The sequence below is a fragment of the Chiloscyllium plagiosum genome, unplaced genomic scaffold (genome assembly GCF_037043375.1).
Source record: "Chiloscyllium plagiosum isolate Xiang-an unplaced genomic scaffold, Cpla_swu_hap1 HiC_scaffold_10, whole genome shotgun sequence".
NCBI lineage: Eukaryota > Metazoa > Chordata > Chondrichthyes > Orectolobiformes > Hemiscylliidae > Chiloscyllium > Chiloscyllium plagiosum.
In genome coordinates, this window is record NW_028270148.1 from 69,112,193 (window position 1) to 69,134,885 (window position 22,693).

General features: G+C 39.9%; 1 protein-coding gene across 6 annotated transcripts in view; it reads right to left on the minus strand.

The window, feature by feature from the left end:
* Positions 1–22,693, minus strand: part of usp34 (ubiquitin specific peptidase 34) — a 381,006-nt gene that overhangs the window by 145,834 nt on the left and 212,479 nt on the right. For all 6 annotated transcript variants that reach the window (XM_087991428.1, XM_087991429.1, XM_043696074.2 and 3 more), the window contains 6 exons: positions 22,166–22,366; positions 21,971–22,053; positions 21,120–21,160; positions 19,952–20,076; positions 19,659–19,811; positions 4,025–4,129 (listed from right to left, as the gene is read on the minus strand). In XM_087991428.1, coding sequence (XP_087847554.1) covers positions 4,025–4,129; positions 19,659–19,811; positions 19,952–20,076; positions 21,120–21,160; positions 21,971–22,053; positions 22,166–22,366 — 708 coding nt within the window. The remainder of the gene's footprint in view (positions 1–4,024; positions 4,130–19,658; positions 19,812–19,951; positions 20,077–21,119; positions 21,161–21,970; positions 22,054–22,165; positions 22,367–22,693) is intronic.

Genomic DNA, 22,693 nt, shown 5'->3' on the forward strand with positions numbered 1-22,693 from the left:
CTTGAGATATTATTCTAAGAAATTAAGAAGTGCTAATATGCAATGCTAGTTCCTGCAAATCAAAACTGATTTGATTACTCTCCTGGCTTACGTCCAATTAATGTGTGGGTCAGAAACTAGACAAGAAACTATCAGAAAAGTAAAAATCAGATTCAACTGGAGATAAGTTTGCTTTTGTATTCTCACATATTTTAAATGTTCATCGCCATTTTCAAATAATGAGCTTTAAATCCTTTTACAAGATTTAACATGATGAGTTTGTTCCGTGTTTTATTCGCACGCCTGGGCACAAATTGCTCAAAAATGTTTCATAATCCACAAAATGGTAAAATACAATAGAAAAATAATCAAAGGATAGAATTAAAATAATTTTGACAATACATGCTACATCTGTAAATCATAATATTCCTGGTAATATTTTCAAGCCATGTGCAGAATAAATATGTGCTCTAATATCAAGGTAAAATGTGGATCAACACCAAAAAGAAAATCAAAATACAAATACAGAACATGTCCAGAGGCGTGAAAGAAGAAAGTATGTCAGCTTCAGCCACTGACATAGTGAAGATGCTGACCACAAATGATCATATTGACTAAATTATGTTTATAATTTATTATGACGACATGAGAACTCAGGACCTCGAGATTTTAAGCTCAGAATCATAACATTATATTATCACAGATAAAAAAGGCATCTGTTTGTTTTTATATTGTGGCTCACATTTTAATTGAATAGGAGAAATGTTGAATTTGTAGCCATGGTTGAAGACAAGAATCTTTTGTTTCAATCTTACAAGTTCAAAATAGGAAGAATTAAGGAGCTCTGTCTTTTAAAATTAAAGAAGATGGGAGAAAAAAATTTATTTGGTTTTTTTTTTAGCTTGGAGTTTGAATTGTAAAGAGAATAGCTCACTAATTTCTTCACATCAACAAATGTAATCAGGCAGAAATGAAGTGCCTCTGAATTTGGAGATAGGTACACTCGTATGAATTGGAGTCTGAAGATCAAAGAAATGCAGAGTCCCTGTAAACTAAGGGGAAAAGTACAACTGGAAATTGGGAAAGAGACCACTGAGAACAAAGAAAATGGAACTCCAGGAGGAAGAATGACTGTGGAGGGTTGCTTTTATTGCAGTGGCATTTATTCCACCCACAGGAACCTAAAACATTTCACAAACTTCCTTAAAATGTGCTTTTATACAATGAATATTTTTGGAATCAATCTTCCTTTTATATGTCAACAAAACTAGCTGCAGCAAAATGAGATCTGTGCTACTAAATGGCTCAGAAATCATCTTGTTAACTCTTTACAATGTAAGAACTCTGAGCTATTTACAAATTCAATCTTTTTAACAACTCCTCACTACTGCACTTGGAGTATTGCACACAGTTCTCGTCACTGCATTATCGGAAGGATGTGGAAGCTTTCGAAAGGATTCAGAGGAGATTTCCTAGAATGTTGCCTGGTGTGGAAGGAAGATCTTACGAAGAAAGGCTGAGGGACCTGAGGTTGTTTTCGTTAGAGAGAAGAAGGTTGAGAGGTGACACATAAGATAATCAGAGGGTTGGATAGGATGGACAGGGAGAGCCTTTTTCCTCAGATGGTGATGGCTCGCACGAGGGGACATAGCTTTAAATTTAGGGGTGATTGATAAAGGGCAGATGTCAGACGTGGTTTCTTTACTCAGAGTATTAGGGGCCTGTGACACACTGCCTGCAACAATAATAGACTCACCAACTTTAAGGGCATTTAAATGGTCATTGGATAAACATATAGATGATAATGGAACAGTGTTGGATAGATGGGCTTCAGATTGATTTCACAGGTCGGCGCAACATCGAGGGCCAAAGGGCCTGAACTGACTGTAATATTCTATGCATGCAATCTTGAAGTTTCAAAGAGAGACTGGGAGCAAGTACAGTGACAAGTAGGAATGTCAAGAGAGGGAGGAAGTGAGCAAACAGGAATCTCAAAGAGGGAAGTGGCAATAGGGAAGGAAGGCATAGTAAACAGAAGTGCTGACATAACTACAGGGTTTCACGAACTGACTGGAGTAGATTTTGATTGTTAATTCCACCGATTTCATCATTTTTTTTAGGTCATGCTCATTAATTTTCTGACATGGTGGAGTCTACCAAATCTTTGTTCATGAGCTACAATAGCAGTAAACCTCAGTTACCTATCAGGAATAATGCAACCGTTAGCGACTAGGTGCAGGATGCTATGTGGACTGTTTGGGACTCTTATGATACAATGGTAATGTCCCTATTCCTAGATCGGGAGGCCCAGTTTCAAGTCCCACCTGCTCCAGGAGGTATGTAATAATATCCTAAACAGTTTGACTAGAAATTTAAAAAAGTGGACTGTTTGAGGAAGGTTCTTGTGGCTCAGTAGCAGTGGCACAGCAGTAGTGGCCCTACCTCTGGAACAGAAGGCTCAATTCAAGTCCTAACCGCTCCAGTAGCATAATATCACTGAACAGATTGACTGGAAAAATATCCAAAAACGTAAGCTGAAGAGGTCTTGCGGTGCAGTGATAGTGCCCCTATCACTGAGCCAGTGGCCGGAATTCAACTAATAAACAATATTCTTCAAAAATGTCTAGCTGGAATTTTGACATCACCTTGACATCACCTAAAACTGAATTTACATGCCCCAAACAAATCTGGCTTAAAAGTGTATCCAGCATAAGAATTTCAGAATCATAGAGCTGGGGGAGGAGGGGTGTGGTGTCAGTTAAATCTTTTGGCTGGTTTGTGATGCACAGTGACAGCAACTGTGACAGTTCAGTTCCCACACTGGCCAAGGTTACCATGAACCTTCTCATCGTGCCCCTCGCCTGAGGCGTGGTGATCTTAAGGTTAAACTCACCACCAACCATCTCTTGAATGATATGCTGGTGTGGTTCAGTGGCAATGTTCCTATGTTTGAACCAGGAAGCCTGGGTTCAAGTTCCACTTGCTCCAGAGGTGCTCATTGAACAGGTCGACGAGTAAATACCTAGATGGACTGTTTCAGGGTTATGGTGGCACAGTCATAGCCCCTACCTCTGAACCATGACACCTAAGTCTGTCATAGCATATCTGAACAGACGGTTGCAAAATATCCAGATGGACTGCTTCATGGTTTCAAAGCACCATGGTAGTGTCCGTGCCTCTGGGCCAGGTAGTGGAATCAAGTCCCACCTATTTCAGACGTGTGTAACATACCTGAACAGATTGATTAGAAATACCTAGATGGACTGTTTTATCAGCTTCCTGTGGCACAATGGTCATGACCTTACCTCTGAGTCAGGAGACCCAGGTTCAAGTCCCACATGGTCCCGAGGTATGTAATACCATCATCAAACACGTTAATTAGAAATGGCTACATTCTGTATCTTTGGCAGCTCTTGTGATATTGTCCTTAACTCTGGGCCACAAGGCCAGCATATATATCTCCAAGAGGTAAATCAAAGCATCTTCCTGAATAGGTTGATTTGAAAATATCTCAATGGACTGTTTTCTGATTCAGGAGGCCCAGGTTCAAGTCCCACCTGTTTCTAATATATATTGTGACATGTCTGAGCATGATTTGAAATACCTAGTTGGACTGGTTTATAGAGGCCTGTGGTATAGGGGCAGTATTTCCAAACATGAGCCAGGAAGCCTGGGTTCAAGTTCCACCTGTTCCAGGAACGTGTAATAACATTGTTGAACAAGTTGATCAGAAAATATTTAGATGCATTGTTTATTGGGTTCTTCTGGTGCAGTGGTAGTGTCCCTACTTTTGATACACACAGCCAGGGTTCACATTCCACCTGCTCTCGAGGTGTGTATTAACAGTTCTAAATAGGTTGATTATAAAATATCCAAATGGCCTATTTTGCAGCATACAAGCATGCAGCTTAGTGGAACAGTGCTTAAGATAAATATAAAATGTTCAGATTATAAAAATGAGGGACTGTCAGCAATTGCAACAGTAGGCTATTGGTCCATCATTAATTGTCAATATTAAGGAACAAATGAACTCATAACTGCATACCTGACTAGCATCTTTTACATGAATGTTATCAATCAGTTTACAAAGTAACCAGAAATATTCCTTGCAACCTGCTCGCAACAGTGGCTCCTCTTCATAATCCAACTCCTGAAAAATAAAATAGAATAGTTTTTAAATTGCAGCATTTCTATGTTAAAGTTAGTGAGTTTCATTTTCAATTTAAAATCAGAATTAAAGTAGGCAATTTAGCCCATCGAGCCTGTTCCACCATTCAATATAATCATGGCTGCTTGAACACTTAAATGCCTTTTACCCACACTATCCCATAACCCTGAACATCAACAGTAATCAGAAATCTTATCAATCTCGACCTTAAATGTACTCAATGATTGAGCTTCCACTGCCGTCTGGTGTAGATAATTTAAAAGATACTTAACCCTTGAAGCAAAAATATTTCTCCTAACCTGGTCCTCAGTGATATTTCCATTATTTATAAATTGTGCTGCTGGTTTTAGATTCCTTAGGCATAGAAAACATCTTAATATATCTACACTCTCTATTCCTTTCATTATTCTGTAAGCTTCAATACGATCACCTCACATTCTTCTAAATCAGAGTGAGTACAAGCCTAGCTTGTCCAATCTTTCTTCCTTCGACATCCCATGATTCGAGGAACAAATCTGAACATTTGAAACAGGTAGGCGACACACAGTAGGCAAACTAACCAAGCTCCTCTACAACTCAAGAAAGACTTAATTTATCCTGTACTCTTAATTCTCTTGCAATACAGGCACATTCCAAGTACCTTCCAGATGGCTTCCTGCATCTACATTTAAACCTTCAGTGGCCTGCTGTGAAGGGCAGCCAGGCCTCTTTGTGCATTTGCACTTTCCATTTTCTTACATTTAAGAAATACTCTGAACATCTCTTATTTCTCGCATATAACTTCACATATTTTCACACTGCATCTCATAAACCATGTTCTCACAGAATCAATAAGTTGGTCAAAATCCTCATGAAACCTCTTCATATCTTCCTAATAACAGTGTCCTGCTGAGCTTTGTATCACCTGCAACTTTAAAAATATTACATTTGGTCCTCGCATCCAAATCATTGATATATATTGTGAACAGCTGGAACCAACTTTTGATCCTTGCAGCATCCACCAGTCACAGCCTGCCAATATGACAATGACCTGTTTATCCTTGCTGTTTTCTGTCTATTAGCCAATCCTTAATCCATGCCAGCCCATGCACTCTTATCCCATATTATTTAATTTTGTTAACCAACTTCCTATGGTAGGGGAATTGGGACCTTATCAGAAGCATTTGGAAAATCCAAGTATACTATCATCCATCAATCATTTATCAATTTTGTTATCATCCTCAGAAAAACTCCAAAAAGCTTGTCAAACAATTTCCTATTCCTTAATCCATGCTTATACTGCCCAACTAGATTGTTATTATCCCAATGTATATTTATCATATAATAGGTTCTAGGATTTTCCCTGCTACTGATGGATAGCTAATAGGTCTGTAGTGTCTTGTTTTCTCTCTCATTCCCTTCTTAAATAGTTGGGTGATGTTTACTTGTTTTCAATCTGCAGAATCAGTCCAGGCACTATGGAATTTTGGAAGATGACGACCAACCTATCTACTTCTTCAACATTCTGGGATGTTCAGCAGCATTAATTTCTCCAGAACTATCATCTTAAAATACTAATTTCCTTTGAATCCTCACATCCTCTGTAGCTGCTTGGATCTCAAATTCTGGGAGATTTCTTGCATCTTCATCGGGTGGAAACAGACACAAAGCACAGTCACTCCTCATTATTCGCGAGGGTTCCGTTCCTGAGAAGTCCCACGGATGAAGAAAAGCAGACCACATCGAAAATAGGTTAAAATGATTAAACAATATGACAGGAATGTCATAGTTTGCTTATGAATGTTGATTTTTGTTGTTACTTATTTTTTGGTGCGGATAGGCACATTTGTGATTTTGCAGATAGAGGATTTACTGTAACTTCATAGCTTTTCAGACAAATCTCTATAACACGTTATAAATTCTCCCGACTCTGCCTGTAAATGACCTACAATCACCCTAGCTAAATGTTTCTACTTTACATATACAAGTAGCTCCCGGGTTGTGAATGAGTTTCATTCTGGAGCCAATTCAGGGGTCAATTTGTACGCAGTTGGAACACAATGCAGGACAAAGTAAAGCAGCTGTTCATAAGTTCAGGAAACGACTGTATATCATGGCTTTAAAATTACACCCATTCACGGGATTGCATTCATAAGGATGATGTTTTGTTTAAATCGGGTGTCTATAAGTCATGTACCCCCTGAATAGATGGCATTCAGATTATTCTCCCTTTCCTTAACAGTTTCTTGATCCTCCTTTGTTGTAATATAAAAACTTCCCAAGCTTCAGAATTACTATAATTTCTGGCAACTTTATATGCCTTTTCTTTTGATCTCACACAATCCTTAATTGCAACCGTCAGCCACAGCTGACTGACCCTTTTTGGGTTTTTGTACCTTGAAGTAATGTATAGTTGCTGCTAAGCCATGTAATAGTATTGAACGACTATCCAATACCTTTGTATAGAGATGCCTTTTAACATACTTAGCCCAATCCATTTCAGCCGATCTGATACTCATACCTTGATAATTTCCCTCATTCAAATTTAAACTCTTGCTTCAGAATGAACCCACTCACTTTCAGAAATAATGTAAAACTTTATCATTGTGGTCACTCATTCTTAAAAGTTTCTTTTGCAACAAGATTGTTAATGAGCACTGTTTTATTACATATACTAGATCAAAAATAGTGTGTCCACTAGATGAATCCTCAACATACTGCTCTAGAAAACAATCCCCAAGACATTCCCAAAACTTGCCCTTCACAGTTTGAGTGCTCAGTTGGCTTACCATGTATATATGCAGATTGAGGGTACTCTTGATCATTGTGTTGCCCATGCTACATACTTCTCTCATCTCCTGATTAATACATACCCCACACTACCAGTGATATTTGGTGACCCATAAATAAATCTAGAAAACATCTTCTGCCTCTTGCAGTTTCTTACTTTCACCCGACACTGATTCCACACATTAAGGGATGATCTCAGATTAGTAGGAAAATGTACTGATCCCATCCCTTACTATCAATGCAATTCCACCTCTGTTTCTTGTTTGTCTATCCAAGCATATTCAGTTCCCAATCCTAGCCACCCTGCAGCCATGCTTCTGTGATGGCAATTACAGCATATCCATGTTCCTCTATTTGTGCCTTTGGACGAATCTACCTTGTTGCGAATACATTCAGACAGAGAATGTCCTTACACTTTGTCTTTTAGAAATAATTCTGTGCTCAAAACATACATGTTGCTCAGCTTTGTTTTTAGTCTCCCGAGCTAGTTTTCTAATTCCTGCTACCAACTTGACTTCTTTCCTATATGGTTTACCCCTCAGGTTCTCATCCTCAACAAGCTCGTTTAAATCCACCCTGCAGCACTAACAAAACTCCCTCCTAAATTAGTTTTCCAGCCACGTGTTTATTTAATCAATTATCCTGTTCACTAGCCTGCAGCACCGAGCATAATCCTGAGATTACTGCATTTGGAGTCTTGCTTTTCAATTTTGTTATGTATGTGTGTTAAGTATAGAGAACGGTCACTGAGTTGATCACATTACATAATGATGATGTCATTAGCCATTCTCATCTAATCTTGCTGCTTGTAAAATGAACATCTCCTTAATAAAGCTTCTACTGTTTAACACTCAGCCTCCTAGTCCTGGAAATGTAATACGAACAAAACTGGTAATGAGACGGGACTGCTTAAAAATCCAGGACCACTGGACTCAAAACATTAACTCGGTTTTAACTCCACAGATACTGCCAGATTTGCTGAGTTTCTCCAACAATTTCTGTTTTTGTTTGTTTTAGATCTCTGGCATCCACTGTTCTTTATTTTTAATGTATTTGTTGGACTAGCTGAAGGTAAGCTTTTCAGTAACATTGACTTTAGCCAAGCCTATTTCTTGATAAAATGTAGATCCTGAGTCACAGAAATACTTTGTGATTGTAACACATAAAAGGAGATTCAAATACAAGAGACTTCCATTTGGGATCAGACCTACACCTATGTTATTTCAACATGCCTTGGATCAGCTTTTAAGTAAAGAGTCCAATGCTAACTAGCCAATATTTCAGTCACAACATCTCCACAATTTGAATACCACTTTACAGAGACTTGAAAATTCAGTCCGAAGAATTTTTTAACGTGAATTTTTTAAAAAATCTTTCATCGAACATAGGCCATATCATTGACACCAAGGGGCTACACAAGTCCCCTTCAAAAACAAAAGCCACAGCTGAGGCACCAACACCTAAAATGTAAATCACGTGTATTTTGGGGCTTGCTAGGAAATCTTGAAATCATTCTCAAGCCTTCATAACTGATTACAGCAAAACAAAAATTGGAAACAGAAAGATTCACGTGAAAGAGCTTTTATACAGGCCAAAAGAGGTTTTATTACAGTCAGGCATCCATTAACAAAACATTTTAAAATAGTCTGTCTTCCACAGCTGCTCACAGACTCTCTTCGCTGCTGAACTCTCAAATTAAAGAACACTTTTCTTCTCAAAGGGAACGTAGTCTGATTTTCAATTCCCTATTATTCTGCCCAACTTCATAACAGACAGAAACATTAATGGAAGATTCACAAATAGCTCTGCCAAATAAAGGCTGGATATACCGGAGGACAGAACAGTGATGAGAGGATCTGAGGAAGACAGTACCCTTAGTGGAGAATACCACGACTGTGCAAGCATTCACTTCAAGCATTCAGTCATCTCAGGAAAAGGCAATAACAGATAATAGTCCTAATACACTTAAAACAGCAGAGGTTAAACCCAACAAAAAAAAAGATGTCTGAAGTACGCCATCAGCCACACAGGAATCTATTTCCTCCAGAATGTCTTACCTACTAACTGTTGCCTATATGACTGTAAATATAGTGAATGTTTTTGTTGGAGGAATCTTCAAAAAGATTTTAATGATGACATCATTGACTATTAGCATAACCTTGCTGCCTGCAGTGAACACCTCTTCAATAAAGCTCTTGCTGATTGCACTTGCCCCCCTCCACCCCCAAGAAGGATGTCCTGCAATTGCTGAGTGACGTAGTTGACCCTGGTATCAAGGGGACAAACACACCATCCTGGAGTCAGGTTTAATACTGCAAAAGCACACTGATCCCTTAATTGTAGAATCCAGCATTACTGTCCTCCTTTCCCTGCACTCCCACAACTGAGACACACTTGGTACCATGGATTTGTGACTGGCTGCAATCTCCTTGGGGAATTTCACTAATTTCCAAAATGGAATACAGATTATCAAGCATGATAGGTTTAGGGACTTCACCACCACTTACCTGATTGTCACACATTTCCTCTCTGCCTGTATGCATCTAATCTGCAGTGTGACCACCTCCACAAACGTAGACACACAACAGAGACACTACTCCCTCCTCAAGTTCCAAAATCCAGAGCTCAGGCTTGTCCAGCTGCGGATGCATTCATGGGGGATACAGCGTATGAAGCAGTTTTCTCTCAAAGTTCCCTTTATATAGAAATGTGCCAGCTATGTCCATAGGATTTTAACACAGAGTAGACCTCAAAATGACACTGAACATTTGAATTATAAATTGCATAAAGAGAAAATGTATGTAATTAGAAACAAAATTGGTTCATTATTATTTTGCAATGTGTATCATATTTCATTAAATTTCTGTAATGTGATGCTATGTCATAAACAAGAAGCACAGCAAGCCAAATTAATGGGAATTCTCGAAGAGCAAAATTAAGGTAAAACTTTCTGAACTTTTCTCCCCATACAAATTCCTTTACACAACAGCACTAATGGCTGAGATGTAAAGTAACACGTGCTAGACAGCAAATCCTTCTCTTCAGAAAATACTACTTTCCCTTACCATACCCATGATTAAATCTGCTTCTACCATAAGTTCAGGTAGAGAATTCTACACACTGTACAAAAAAAAAGTCATGCTGCTGTTGCTTTGTTTAGCAATCACCTTGAATTGGTGCCCTACGGTTTTCAATTCTTAAACTAAGGACAGTTTCTCCCCATCTACTCTGCCCAGACCCTCATGATTTAGCATACTAATCAAAATTTCCTTTTGAGAACATTGAGAGAACAGACCCATATTCTCCACTCTATTTACATGACTAAAGTTCCTCAAAGCCTTGAGCCATTCTCACAAATCTTTTCTACACCCTCTCTAGCCTATATCTTTCCTCTAGCATAAAAAAACTGAACAACTGCAGAGGTAACCAAGGTTTTGGGAAAGCCCAGTACAAACCTTTCTTGAAACTAAAAAAAATCCATCAATATAGTTTGCTGTGAATCAGCTAACCTCCTATGAATCTTTCAGTTCACAAGTTTTAACTTTGCTCATTTGTCTGTTGTATGGGACTTCATCAACTGCCTTGGAAGTACAAGCATACATCTATCTCCTTATCTCTTCAAAACACCATCAAGTTAATTAAATGCTGTTTACCCTTAACAAATCCCACACTGGTTTTCCTTAATTAATGTCACACTCGCCCAAGTAACTGTTAATTTTATTCTTGTATTCATGTAAAAAGCTTCTTCAACCATTGTTAAATTGGAACATGTTTACATTGGTCCTGAAGAAGGGCTTATGCCCGAAACGTCGATTCTCCTGTTCCCTGGATGCTGCCTGACCTGCTGCGCTTTTCCAGCAACACATTTCCAGCTCTGATCTCCAGCATCTGCAGACCTCACTTTCTTCACGTTTACATTGTCCAAAGGAATAACCCTGACCATTACGTTGCTTGTCACTTAAATAAATTACTTTGATTCCATGGTAACATTTCTGTTCAGAGCCTGCTCCAGTGTTCCAATGAAGTGTAACACAAATTGGAAAATGACATCTTATTTTCTGCTTGGATCATTTAGTTTCTCAGCACTGAATTTGACAACTTCACACTATGACCTGTCCTTCATTTTTATTACATCCCACCTTCCTCTGGCTGTCTTGTTTGCCCCTTGCCTTTGCTTTCAGTAGCGTGGATGCATTTTCTCTTTTTCACAAATTAATTTATACCTAATTTATCTTTCTCTGCCCCCAGTTACCACAATTAACAGTCCCCTTATATTTCATTCTGGGCATTTTATAATTTGTTTTCACTCATTCCTCCTCCTCCTCTGTCAGCAGCATAAACATACCATTTTCCAGTCCCTTTTAGTTCTGAAGAAGAATCAGATCAGACACAAGTGTTAACTGTTCCTCTCTCCACAGATGTTGCCAAACCTGCTGTACTTCTCAAACACTTTATTTTTACTTTAAATTGGCTGTCATGTAATTGCTGGGATTATCCTTATGCCTTCTTTTGAACAAAGGTTGACTGCAATTCTCCAGTCTTCTGGATCAATTGTAACCCTACCTCTGAACCAGAAGGTCCACATTCAACTCCCACCAGCTCAATAGATGTCGTAACACAACTGAACAGGGTTGATTAAAAATAACTTCAATGATCACCGTAAGTGCTCCATTACTGACATATGATCTACTTGGCCTAACTCAGTTCGAAGAACTAGGACCAGCAATACCTCCTTTCCCATCGGACTGAAAGGAACTGATGTGCAAAGTTCTTCTGAACATATTCTATGAATTCCTGCCCTTTATAATTTTAACACAGTACATATTCAGATAATTAAAGAAACCATTATAACTACTCTACAATTCTTCTAGCTCTCCTCAATTTCCTTGCACATGTATTCCTCCACGTTTCCTCCTACTTGGTGCATAACAGAATAAACCAAACAATGAAAAGGTATTTCCAGTGATTCTTAAATCTAGTTAAACAAATTCTATCCTTGACCCATCTATAACAGTAGTTGAGAGTGTGGTGCTGGAAAGCACAGCAGGTCAGGTAGCATCCGAGGAGCAGGAGGAATCAATGGTTTGGGCATAAGCCCTTCATTCCTGGTGAACGGCTAAAGCCTAAAACATCGATTCTCCTGCTCCTTGGATGCTGCCTGACCTGCTGTGCTTTTCCAGCACCACACTCAACTCTGATCTCGAGCAGCTGCAGTCCTCACTTTCTCCCATCCACAACAGTAATTGTAATTTAGACATTATTATACCCTGTTTATCTCCAATCCCATATCTTACTATTTTCTAGACTGGTGTTATCTACCTCTTTGAACACCTTGGTGTTGTTCTCTAATATTGCCTCCTGGTTCCTCCACCCCTGGCAAGTTAGTTTAAAACCAACTCAATAGCACTAGCAAATCAGCCCATAAGGAAACGTGTCCCTGTTCTGTTAGGTACAACTCATCAAGCCTGTACATGTCCCATCTTGTCCAAAACTACTCCCAATTTCAAAGAATCGAGAGACGAGCTTTCTCGCTACACATTCAGCAGCTCTATCCTCCAATTTGTATACTCACTTGCATGCATTACAGAGTGTCCTCACTTAAAGCTGTGATTTTCTGGAATGCAATCTTGATTTTAAGTGAAAAGACTAACTATAGCATTGATTACCACAAGAATCACTGTCAAAACTGGAATTAAGATCTGTAGGCCTTCCTTCGCAGAGAAAAAAAATAACATTGTACCTACACACTAAGTTGTAATGCAGTGCTTTAAATAACTACACTTCTAAATGAAATAATACGTAAAACAAAATAACTTGCTAAGAAAACTGGTATAAAAGAAAAGTGCAAGCTTTTATTCTCAACGCCACCTGTAGTGGACCCTCCAACTGTGAACTGGGGGGTGCTGGTGTTCATGCTGGGTGAGTTCTTAGCTCAGTGAGCTGCCTGCTGGGGTCAGCCCTTGGCTTAGTTGCAGTTGTCTTCTGAATAGGGTTGTCTTTGTGCACATGGGCATAGGTAAGAGGTACAGAGCATCCCTTCTTTCTGGCTGATACCATTTCAGGAATCTACCTGAGCCACTGCTTGATGAGGCTCTTCCTATGACTGACTGAAAATCCCGATGAAGTTCAGCAGCTCTCCTGCTTTGCTCTGTTGCCTATGGACTGAATTCTACCACAATGGCAGTGCTATTTCAGCCACAACCTAAGGGGAAGATTGGCTTTAAAGCTAGGCCTAGATCTTATTTAACTGTGCAACAGAAGTAACGAGTCTTTCACACTCAATTATAATATTTAACGGGTATGACACTACCCTACTTTGAATGCAGTATTTTGAAAGTAAAGCATTTTTGTGCTAAGAAGAAAAGCTGAAATAACTCCACAAAGGCTGGTATTTTCTCACCAAGCTATCTTTTATTTACATGCGCGTAATATATGACACTGACCCAGCTAGCTCAGAGCCAGCTCCGAGAGTGAACAAAACCCCTGACACTCTTGTTTATATCTCTGTCAGTTAAAGTTCCCTAATTAAGACTGTTAGCCTGGGCCAATCTAGGAACTCATACCGTAGGAGGTACACCTGCCTGACCTCGTTACAATCACTATATCCCTCCCTCTCAAAGTCCTATGACGTGGGCCCGTCCTTTTTCTTGTAGCTTCTCTGGAGGCTTTGTCGCACCAAATCTGTTCTTCCGACTCTGCCTGAATACTGTGGACCGTAGCCTGCCTCTTGCACTCTGAACATCTCGGCCGAAATTCATCTTCTTCAGGCGGTAACAGCGATGTTGGGGCTGCAACATCTGCCGTGTCCATCGCGCCCTCACAGGTTTCTTCAAAACTAGGCGGAGGGGTAGAACCCATGGATTCTGACAGGCAGTCATTTTCTAATTGAAAAATGTTGAACCAATCAAGGTGAATCTTTCTCAACCAATTTTGCCCCATCAGAGTTGGGCCCGAGCCTTTTACCACAGTCAGTGGTAACTGAACCAGCTGCTTCTAGTAAGAGACCAGAGGCAAACGTGTCCTCTTAATTTGTAGGGGTTGTCCAGTATGGGTTCTCAGCCTGGCCGAGATTGTACACAAACTCAAGATTGGAGTCCAGAGCGAATTTTGTTAAAGACCAGTTCTGCAATCACTGATATAGTCGGACTGGTATCAACCTCCACAAGAACTGGGTGATCACTTAACCATTATTTTGATCGATTCGGATTTGGATTTTGCTGAGCAATTTAACTGTTCCAAACCAGCTGGAGGTAAACTTTCCAGCTTGTACACTCTCCTGGATACTGGCTTATGACTTCTCTTACTCAATTCAGATCAAGTGGGACTCTTCTGTTGTCTAAACTACAATTGCCTGCCAGCCCAGATCGTCAAGGAATTTTAACTGTTTAGCTGAGGCTTGGCTTAGTTTTGTGATTTTGCTATGGGCTGATCTGGAGTCCCTCTGTTCAGGATATGCCCTGAGTGAGGCTATGCAATTATCTTCACTCAAGTAATGCTCCCTAAGCTCAGTTAGTCTGGCAAGCGTGTCCACTTCAGTTGGAAGACCCTGTAACTCATAAGTTCCACTTGCCACATTTTCTAATGACAAAGCCAGCTGTAATGTCTGTTTCAAGTCCAGTAAAGCTTCAGCTAGTAGGCACTTTTGCATGGTCACATCATTAATCCCACTCTCGTTACCAGTGAAATAACTCCACATGAGGCTGGTATTCAGTCATCAAATCACCCTGTATTTATATGTGCACAATACATGACAATGACGCAGCTAGCTCAGAGCCAGTTCCTAGACTGAACAAAACTCCTGTCACTCTATTTATATCTGTCAGCCAGGGCTCCCTGAGTGGACCAGTTTAACAGCCCCAATCAGAGAACTCACATTCTATGAAAGCAACCACCCCAACACACACAAACGAAGTTGCATCAAGACACTATTCAAAAGGGCCACAACACACTGCAGCACACCAGAACTGCAAAAAGAGGAAGAGGAACACCTGTACAATGTATTCACCAAAAACGGATACCCTCGCAATTTCATCAACAGATGCCTAAGAGAAAGACAACGGAACGAGGACATGCCGCAACCTAAAGAACTAGCCCCATTACCATACATCAGGAGCATTTCAGAACTGACAGCCAGACTACTGCGACCACTAGGACTTATAACAGCACACAAACCAACAGCCACCCTCAGACAACAAGTCACCAGAACGAAGGACCCGATATCCAGCATGAGCAAAACTAATGTAGTGTACAAAATCCCATGCAAGGACTGCACAAAACACTATATAGGAAAAACAGGAAGACAGCTAACAATCCGCATCCATGAACATCAACTAGCCACGAAACGCCACTATCCTTAGTAGCCACACACGCAGACGACAAGCAACATGAATTCGACTGGGACAACACTACCATTATAGGGCAAGCGAAACAAAGAACAGCCAGGGAATTCCTAGAAGCATGGCACTCATCCACAAACTCCATCAACAAACACATCGACCTGGACCCAATATACCGGCCACTACAGCGGACAGCTGAAACTGACAACCGGAAGCGGCAGGGACAGGCCACTATAAATGCCGGAGGAAACACCACAGAAGCGCTTCACAGGAGGCTCCCAAGCACTGAGGATGTCACCTCGACAGGGGACGAAACGTTTGCAACAAAAATTTCCAACTCGGCGAACAGAACCACAACAACGAGCACCCGAGCTACAAATCTTCACCCAAACTTTGATCACATTTTATGGAGGTCCACCTGGCTAACTTTGCTCCAATCACTACAAAAGCCAACTATCAAATGGAGGCAGGCAAGAGAACAAAGGTCATTTTGGCATTATTGGCAGCTGTCGATGAACATTGGCTGAGAGGGTTAAGACAAGTGATTGACATAGCAAAGACTGCCAACCTTCAAAATATAAATATGGGTGGGTGGGGAGAGAGGAAGACATAGGTCCAGGGAAAAGGAACATTAACTTCTTGGGAGAAGACCAAGAGCTTCTCCAACCAGCCCAAGGGAAGAACAAAGATTGCACAACGTCAGGGACTTCGACTACTTCAAAATCGGAGTCCCAACTGCTCCATCTTATAGGATTTTGTGATCAGTGAAATGCTTGCACCTGTCATGGTCATGAACTTTCTTTGTCTAATTGACTAAATGTATCATATCAAGGCTGTTGTTCTCTAACAAAATGCAAAAAAACAGAAAATTGCGACAAATGTTTGACTACCTATGATACAACTGTGATCATGAACCTCTAAAATCATATCACATCACAGGGAGAGAGTTTACACAAAAATGTCAAACAAGTCAGATATGTAATGTACTGCACGAAACATTGCCACAGTGAATCTCATTATGCTCAACAAGATTTACAATTCTCATAGTTTGCTAATGCTGAAGCCAAACCATGCCAAACGGGGGACTTTTAATTTGGATACCTTCTGCTGGGAGCAGTCGGGAAATTAATACCTTTGAGATCCTGCTAGCGAGTTTCCTCATTAGCTGCTTAACTCTGACCACTGGACCTTTATCTGTGTTTATGGTACCAATGTGGACAACAACACTAAATGTGCATCCTGACACTTTCACAATGCTTTGCAATGTAGTCACTCAGTTATATCTTTGACCCTGGGACCAGGGAGGCACCAGATCATTGTTGATTCATATCTGCAACAGAGACACTTGTCTGTTCTCCTAACTATATAGTCCCCAATCATAACTGCTGTTCCAGTCTTCCACATGCTCCCCTATATAGCTGAACCAACCGTGGAGCCATGGACATAGGCTAATACTCCATAGATGAACCATAATTTTCACCAGTATTCTCAACTGAACATTGATTGGCGTCAGATGCACAGGGGACTCTTGCATTATTTGTCACAATCTTTCTTGTTCTTTCCAGTGGGGGATTGGAGATCAGTAAGGGAAAATTAACAAAGTTAGGAACAGCAGTTGGACAATCGATAAAAGTTGAAGGAGTGAAATTATTGTGAGGGAGTACAAAGGAACAAGGGATAGATCAAGTAGGCTGGGACTGCTTTAGTGTTAAGGGTTTAGATGGAGAGGAATTTGTTAAGTCTGTACAGGAAAATTCTCTGATTCAGTATGTGGATGTACCTACGAGAGAAATTGCAAAACTTGACCTACTCTTGGGGAATAAGCAAGACAGGTGGCTGAGGTGTCAGTGGGGGAGCACTTTGGGGCCAGCGACCATAATTCCATTAAATTTAAAATAGTGATGGAAAAGGGTAGACCAGATCTAAAAGTTGAAGTTCTAAATTGGAGAAAGGCTAATTTTGATGGTATTAGGCAAGAACTTTCAAAAGCTGACTGGGGGCAGATGTTTGCAGGTAAAGGGACGGCTAGAAAATGGCAAGCCTTTGGAAATGAGATAATGAGAATCCGGAGAAAGTAAATTCCTGTTAGGGTGAAAGGAAAGGCTGGTAGGTATAGGGAATGCAGGATGACTGAAGATATTGAGGGTTTGGTGAAGAAAAAGAAGCAAGCATATGTCAGGTATAGACAGGACAGATCGAGTGAATCCTTAGAAGAGTATAAAGGCAGTAGGAGTATACTTAAGAGGGAAATCAGGAGGGCAAAAAGGGGACACGAGATAGCTTTGGCAAATAGAATTAAGGAGGATCCAAAAGGGTTTTACAAATACATTAAGATCAAAAGAGTAACTAGGGAGAGAATAGGACCTCTCAAAGATCAGCAAGGCGGGCTTTGTGTGGAGCTGCAGAAAATGGGGGAGATACTAAACGAGTATTTCACATCAATATTTACTGTGGAAAAGGATATGGAAGATATAGAACGTAGGGAAATAGATGGTGACACCTTGCCCAGATTACAGAGGAGAAAGTGCTGGATGTCTTGAAACGCATAAATCCCCAGGACCTGATCAGGTGTACCCGAGAACTCTGTGGGAAGCTAGAGAAGTGATTGTTGGGCCTCTTGCTGAGATACTTGCATCATCGATAGTCACAGGTGAAGTGCCGGAAGACTGGAGGTTGGCTAATGTGGTGCCACTGTTTAAGAAAGGTGGTAAGGACAAGCCAGGGAATTATAGATCAGTGACATCGGTGGTGGGCAAGTTTTTGGAGGGAATCCTGAGGGATAGGATGTACATGTATTTGGAAAGGCAAGGACGGATTCGGGATAGTCAACATGGCTTTGTGCATGGGAAATCATGTCTCACAAACTTGATTGAGTTTTTTGAAGAAGTAACAAAGAGGATTAATGAGGGCAGAGTGATAGATGTGATCTATATGGGCTTCAGTAAGGCATTCGACAAGGTTCTCCATGGGAGACTGATTAGCAAGGTTAGATCTCACGGAAACAGGGAGAACTAGCCATCTGGGGACAGAACTGGCTCAAAAGGTAGAAGACAGAGGGTGGTGGTGGGAGGGTAGTTTTTCTGACTGGAGGCCTGTGACCAGTGGAGTGCCACAAGGATTGGTGCTGTGCCCTCTACTTTTTGTTATTTACATAAATGATTTGGATGTGGGCATAAGAGGTATAGTTAGTAAGTTTGCAGATGACACCAAAATTGGAGGTGTAGTGGACAGCAAAGAGGGTTACCTCAGATTATAACAGGATCTGGACCAGATGGGCCAATAGGCTGAGAAGTGGCAGATGAAGTTTAATTCAGATAAATGCGAGGTGCTGTATTTTGAGAAAGCAAATCTTAGCAGGACTTATACACTTAATGGTAAGGTCCTAGGGAGTGTTGCTGAACAAAGAGACCTTGGAGTGCAGGTTCATAGCTCCTTGAAAGTGGAGTCGCAGGTAGATAGGATAGTGAAGAAGGCGTTTGGTATGCTTTCCTTTATTGGTCAGAGTATTGAGTACAGGAGTTGGGAGGTCATGTTGCGGCTGTACAGGACATTGGTTAGGCCACTGTTGGAATATTGCATGCAATTCTGGTCTCCTTCCTATCGGAAAGATGTTGTGAATCTTGAAAGGGTTCAGAAAAGTTTTACAAGGATGTTGCCAGGGTTGGAGGATTTGAGCTATAGGGAGAGGCTGAACAGGCTGGGGCTGTTTTCCCTGGAGTGTCGGAGGCTGAGGGGTGATCTTATAGAGATATACAAAATTACGAGGGGCATGGATAGGATAAATAGATAAAATCTTTTCCCTGGGGTGGGGGAGTCCAGAACTAGAGGACATAGGTTTAGGGTGAGATGGGAAAGATATAAGAGAGACCTAAGGGGCAACTTTTTCACACAGAGGGTGGTACGTGTTTGGAATGAGCTGCCAGCGGACATGGAGGCGGCTGGTACAATTGCAACATTTAAGAGGCATTTGGATGGGTTAATGAATAGGAAGGGTTTGGAGGGATATGGGCCAGGTGCTGGCAAGTGGGACTAGACTGGGTTGGGATGTCTGGTTGGCATGGACGGGTTGGATCGAAGGGTCTGTTTCCATGCTGTACATCTCTATGACTCTAAGTGATGGAAAGGCACTTGATTACTGGATACTCAACTCCATTTAGCAGTCAAATTTGTCAAAGCCCACACAAAGCTGACCTGCATAAAATTGAAAATGGAAGTAAAATTTAAGGGGGTTGGATTCATATTTGAGATTTTGAAAAACCATCCCTACCAACTCAAGCACACCTATTTCTGAGAGTTAAATTCATTCTCGACATCACTGATAAGACAATGAGCACCAAAAGAATTAAATAATATGTAAGCATTTCATTATTGGTCAGCATCCTGCAAGTGATTAAAACAATTCTTACTCTGACTGGCTTCAAAGCTTGGGCATCAGGAAGAAACTTAAGTAACGTTGATGCAGCTAGTAAAAGGAAAGACCGATTTATCGATTCTCCACCATCCAAACCAGACAGGCACAACTTATATAATCCGTTGCAAGCTTCATGTCGAACTGAAGTCTAGAACAAAGAGAAGTCAATTATTGATAAAATACCTTACGTTTAATATTAAAGAAACTACCAGTTTATACAAGCAACTAGAAAAATCTATTACAACTAATAATTAGGTATTATAGCATATGTATGAGGTTTAGCCTTACCTCTGGTACAAGAAGAGTTAATTTTTTCAACCATTCATGTAGATGTTCACTGTCTGCAAGGCTGGATTTGACCAGTGAACAACAGTGAGCCCAACTCACTAATAGCCACATAGCATAATGAGTAACTGAAATGTGAAATAAGAAACTGGTTAATATGACAGACGTGCACTTCTTTATTATTGGGATTAAGTTAGCTCGATTGGCTGGATGGCTGGTTTGCAATGCAGAATGATGCCAATAGAATGGGTTCAATTCCCACACCGATTGAAGTTACGAATTCGCTTTCTCAGCCTCTTCCCTCACCTGAGATGTGGTGACCACCACCAACTGTCTCTCTAATGAGAGCGGCACAGTGGTTCAGTGCTTAGCACTGCTGCCTCATAAGTGTCAGGGAGCAGAGTTAGATTTCAGCCTCAGGTGACTGTCTGTGTACAGTTTACATGTTTTCCCCATATCCGCATGGGTTTCCACTGGGTGCTCCAGTTTCCTCCCACAGACATGCAGGTTAGGTGGACTGGCCATGCTAAATGTGGGATTACTGGAAACGGTAGGACTTCTGTGGTCTGGTAAGACTATAGCAACTTTGTCTTTAAATCACATTAGTGTTTTTTTTCTTTATATAACCAGTTATAAACTTTGCTCAACCCCAGCTGACCGTTAAATGTCTCATTTGCAGTTAGTAAAATACAAATAATGCTGCATTAAAAAAAACAAAGAACTGTAAATGTTGAAGATCTCAAACAAAAACAGAAGTTGCTGGAGGAACCTAGCAGGTCTGGCAGCATCTGTGGAGAAAAAGCAGAGTTTAGGGTCACTAAACTTGAAATGTTAACTCTGTTTTCTCTCCATAGATGCTGCAAGACCTACCGAATTCCTCAGGCAATTTCTGTTTTAACATCAATTGTATTTCAATTGTTTGTGATGTCAATGACAGAAGATTTAAATGTTTCCTTTATGATGCCTGCACATTTATCTCAGCAAACTATTAAAAAATTAACTATTGCAAATAGCTTTTTTAAACAAGGAAATTTAAAATGAATAAAACAGCTTCTAACAAATTACCTTGACACGACGAAACATTATGATAAATAAATTGCAAGTAATAAACTCACAGATGTTTAAGTTTAGTAACAATGGACTATTATAAACTGATGTATAAATAACATACCCTCATGCCTGGACCGGTGATCTGACTGAGCTTTAAGCACTCTGTAATTTTAATTAAAAAAAGAACAAAAATTGATAAATAAGCTCCTTAAATTATTTGTGAAATATAATTTGTTGCAATTGTAATGGGCTAAATCTTGCTGGAGCAGGAAAATCTTGCAGCGTTTCTATTACTCAGGCCTTTCCCTACATCTTTAAGCTTCAAAGTCTTTTTTATAGAACAACTTGTTGAAGTATGAGCTAATTAACAGTACAACTGTGTCAGAGCATTTAGAACATTTAAAAATTAAAAAATCTGAAAGATTCTGTTTTACTAATGAGATTTTAAGTATAGGAAAGAAATAGGAGAAGGTTTAAAGTCAATACTAGAGGCAAATCGAAATATTAAAAAGATTGAATTGAGAGTGAGAGGGAGAGAGACACACACAAAAGGGATTTTATAAAAGGTTTAAATTATTGTTATATTTCTAATAACAATTTAATAACAGATAAAACTTTAACACTGAGATCTTTCTGGATTAGAGAAATTTCCATTTAATTAATAAATTATTAAACGGGGTGCTTCATTCTATTATGAGTTCAACATTTTGGGGCAAGTGCTTACAAGTTCAGGAAATTCTTGAATATACCAGAAAATGTGATAATTAAAAAGCAAGTTATTTGGCTTTGCATCTCATGACGTACTGCTTCATTTCCTGAACTTGCTGGCTAATTTGAAAATGATTAATTATGTATGTTACTAACATGCTATTGTTTCTCCAGGAGGATTTAGCCCAATATTTTGGAAGTCTTTCAGGTATTCCCTTGTTGAAACAGTGCAAAAATAAATTTAAAATATTTTTTAAAAATTACCTATGAGCCAAGTTGCTATAGGTGTAAGCAACAGACATTAATCGATAAATCAAACTTGATCCATGCACCAAACCAAGAAACACCTAAAAATAAAAGGAAAAGTTGTATTTCCTCTGACACAAAGTGCAATACCATCAACTACATTTACAGATGAAGCTTGATAAAATAGCAAAATAATTAGAAAAAGGTACTAGCCTCAGTCAAACGAGGTATATGCAATCCTTTCCCATGATCTCCAGCTCCTTTTCTTGATTTACCAGGCCAAGTCCTTTTCCTATGGCTGTCAGATATACCAGACCAGGCATAGATATCGTGATAAGCCAGATCCAAGTCAACTGGATCAACTGCAAACTGGCACATTAGCTTCAGCAGACAAGCAAGGCAGTCCAGCTGCCACTGGGAATATGCAAGATAGTAACTAAGTCAAACTCAATTTTTAAACACTGTTTGAAAAAATAGCATCAGTATTGGTCTTCTAAAGAAAGCAAACAGGTCAGTATAAACTTCTATTTAGAAGCGATGCACTAAACTATTACCAGTAAAAACAAAATCAACAATAAGATTTTCTCTATTACCCATGCTGAAAACATTTCATATAAATGAACATACAACTATTAGCCATAATCTGAACTTAAAGCAGTTGCAAATGATTCTGGCTTGTATCCCAACATGCTCCATTCAACACACACACAATATTTCAAAACCCAATTTAGGGGAAAGATT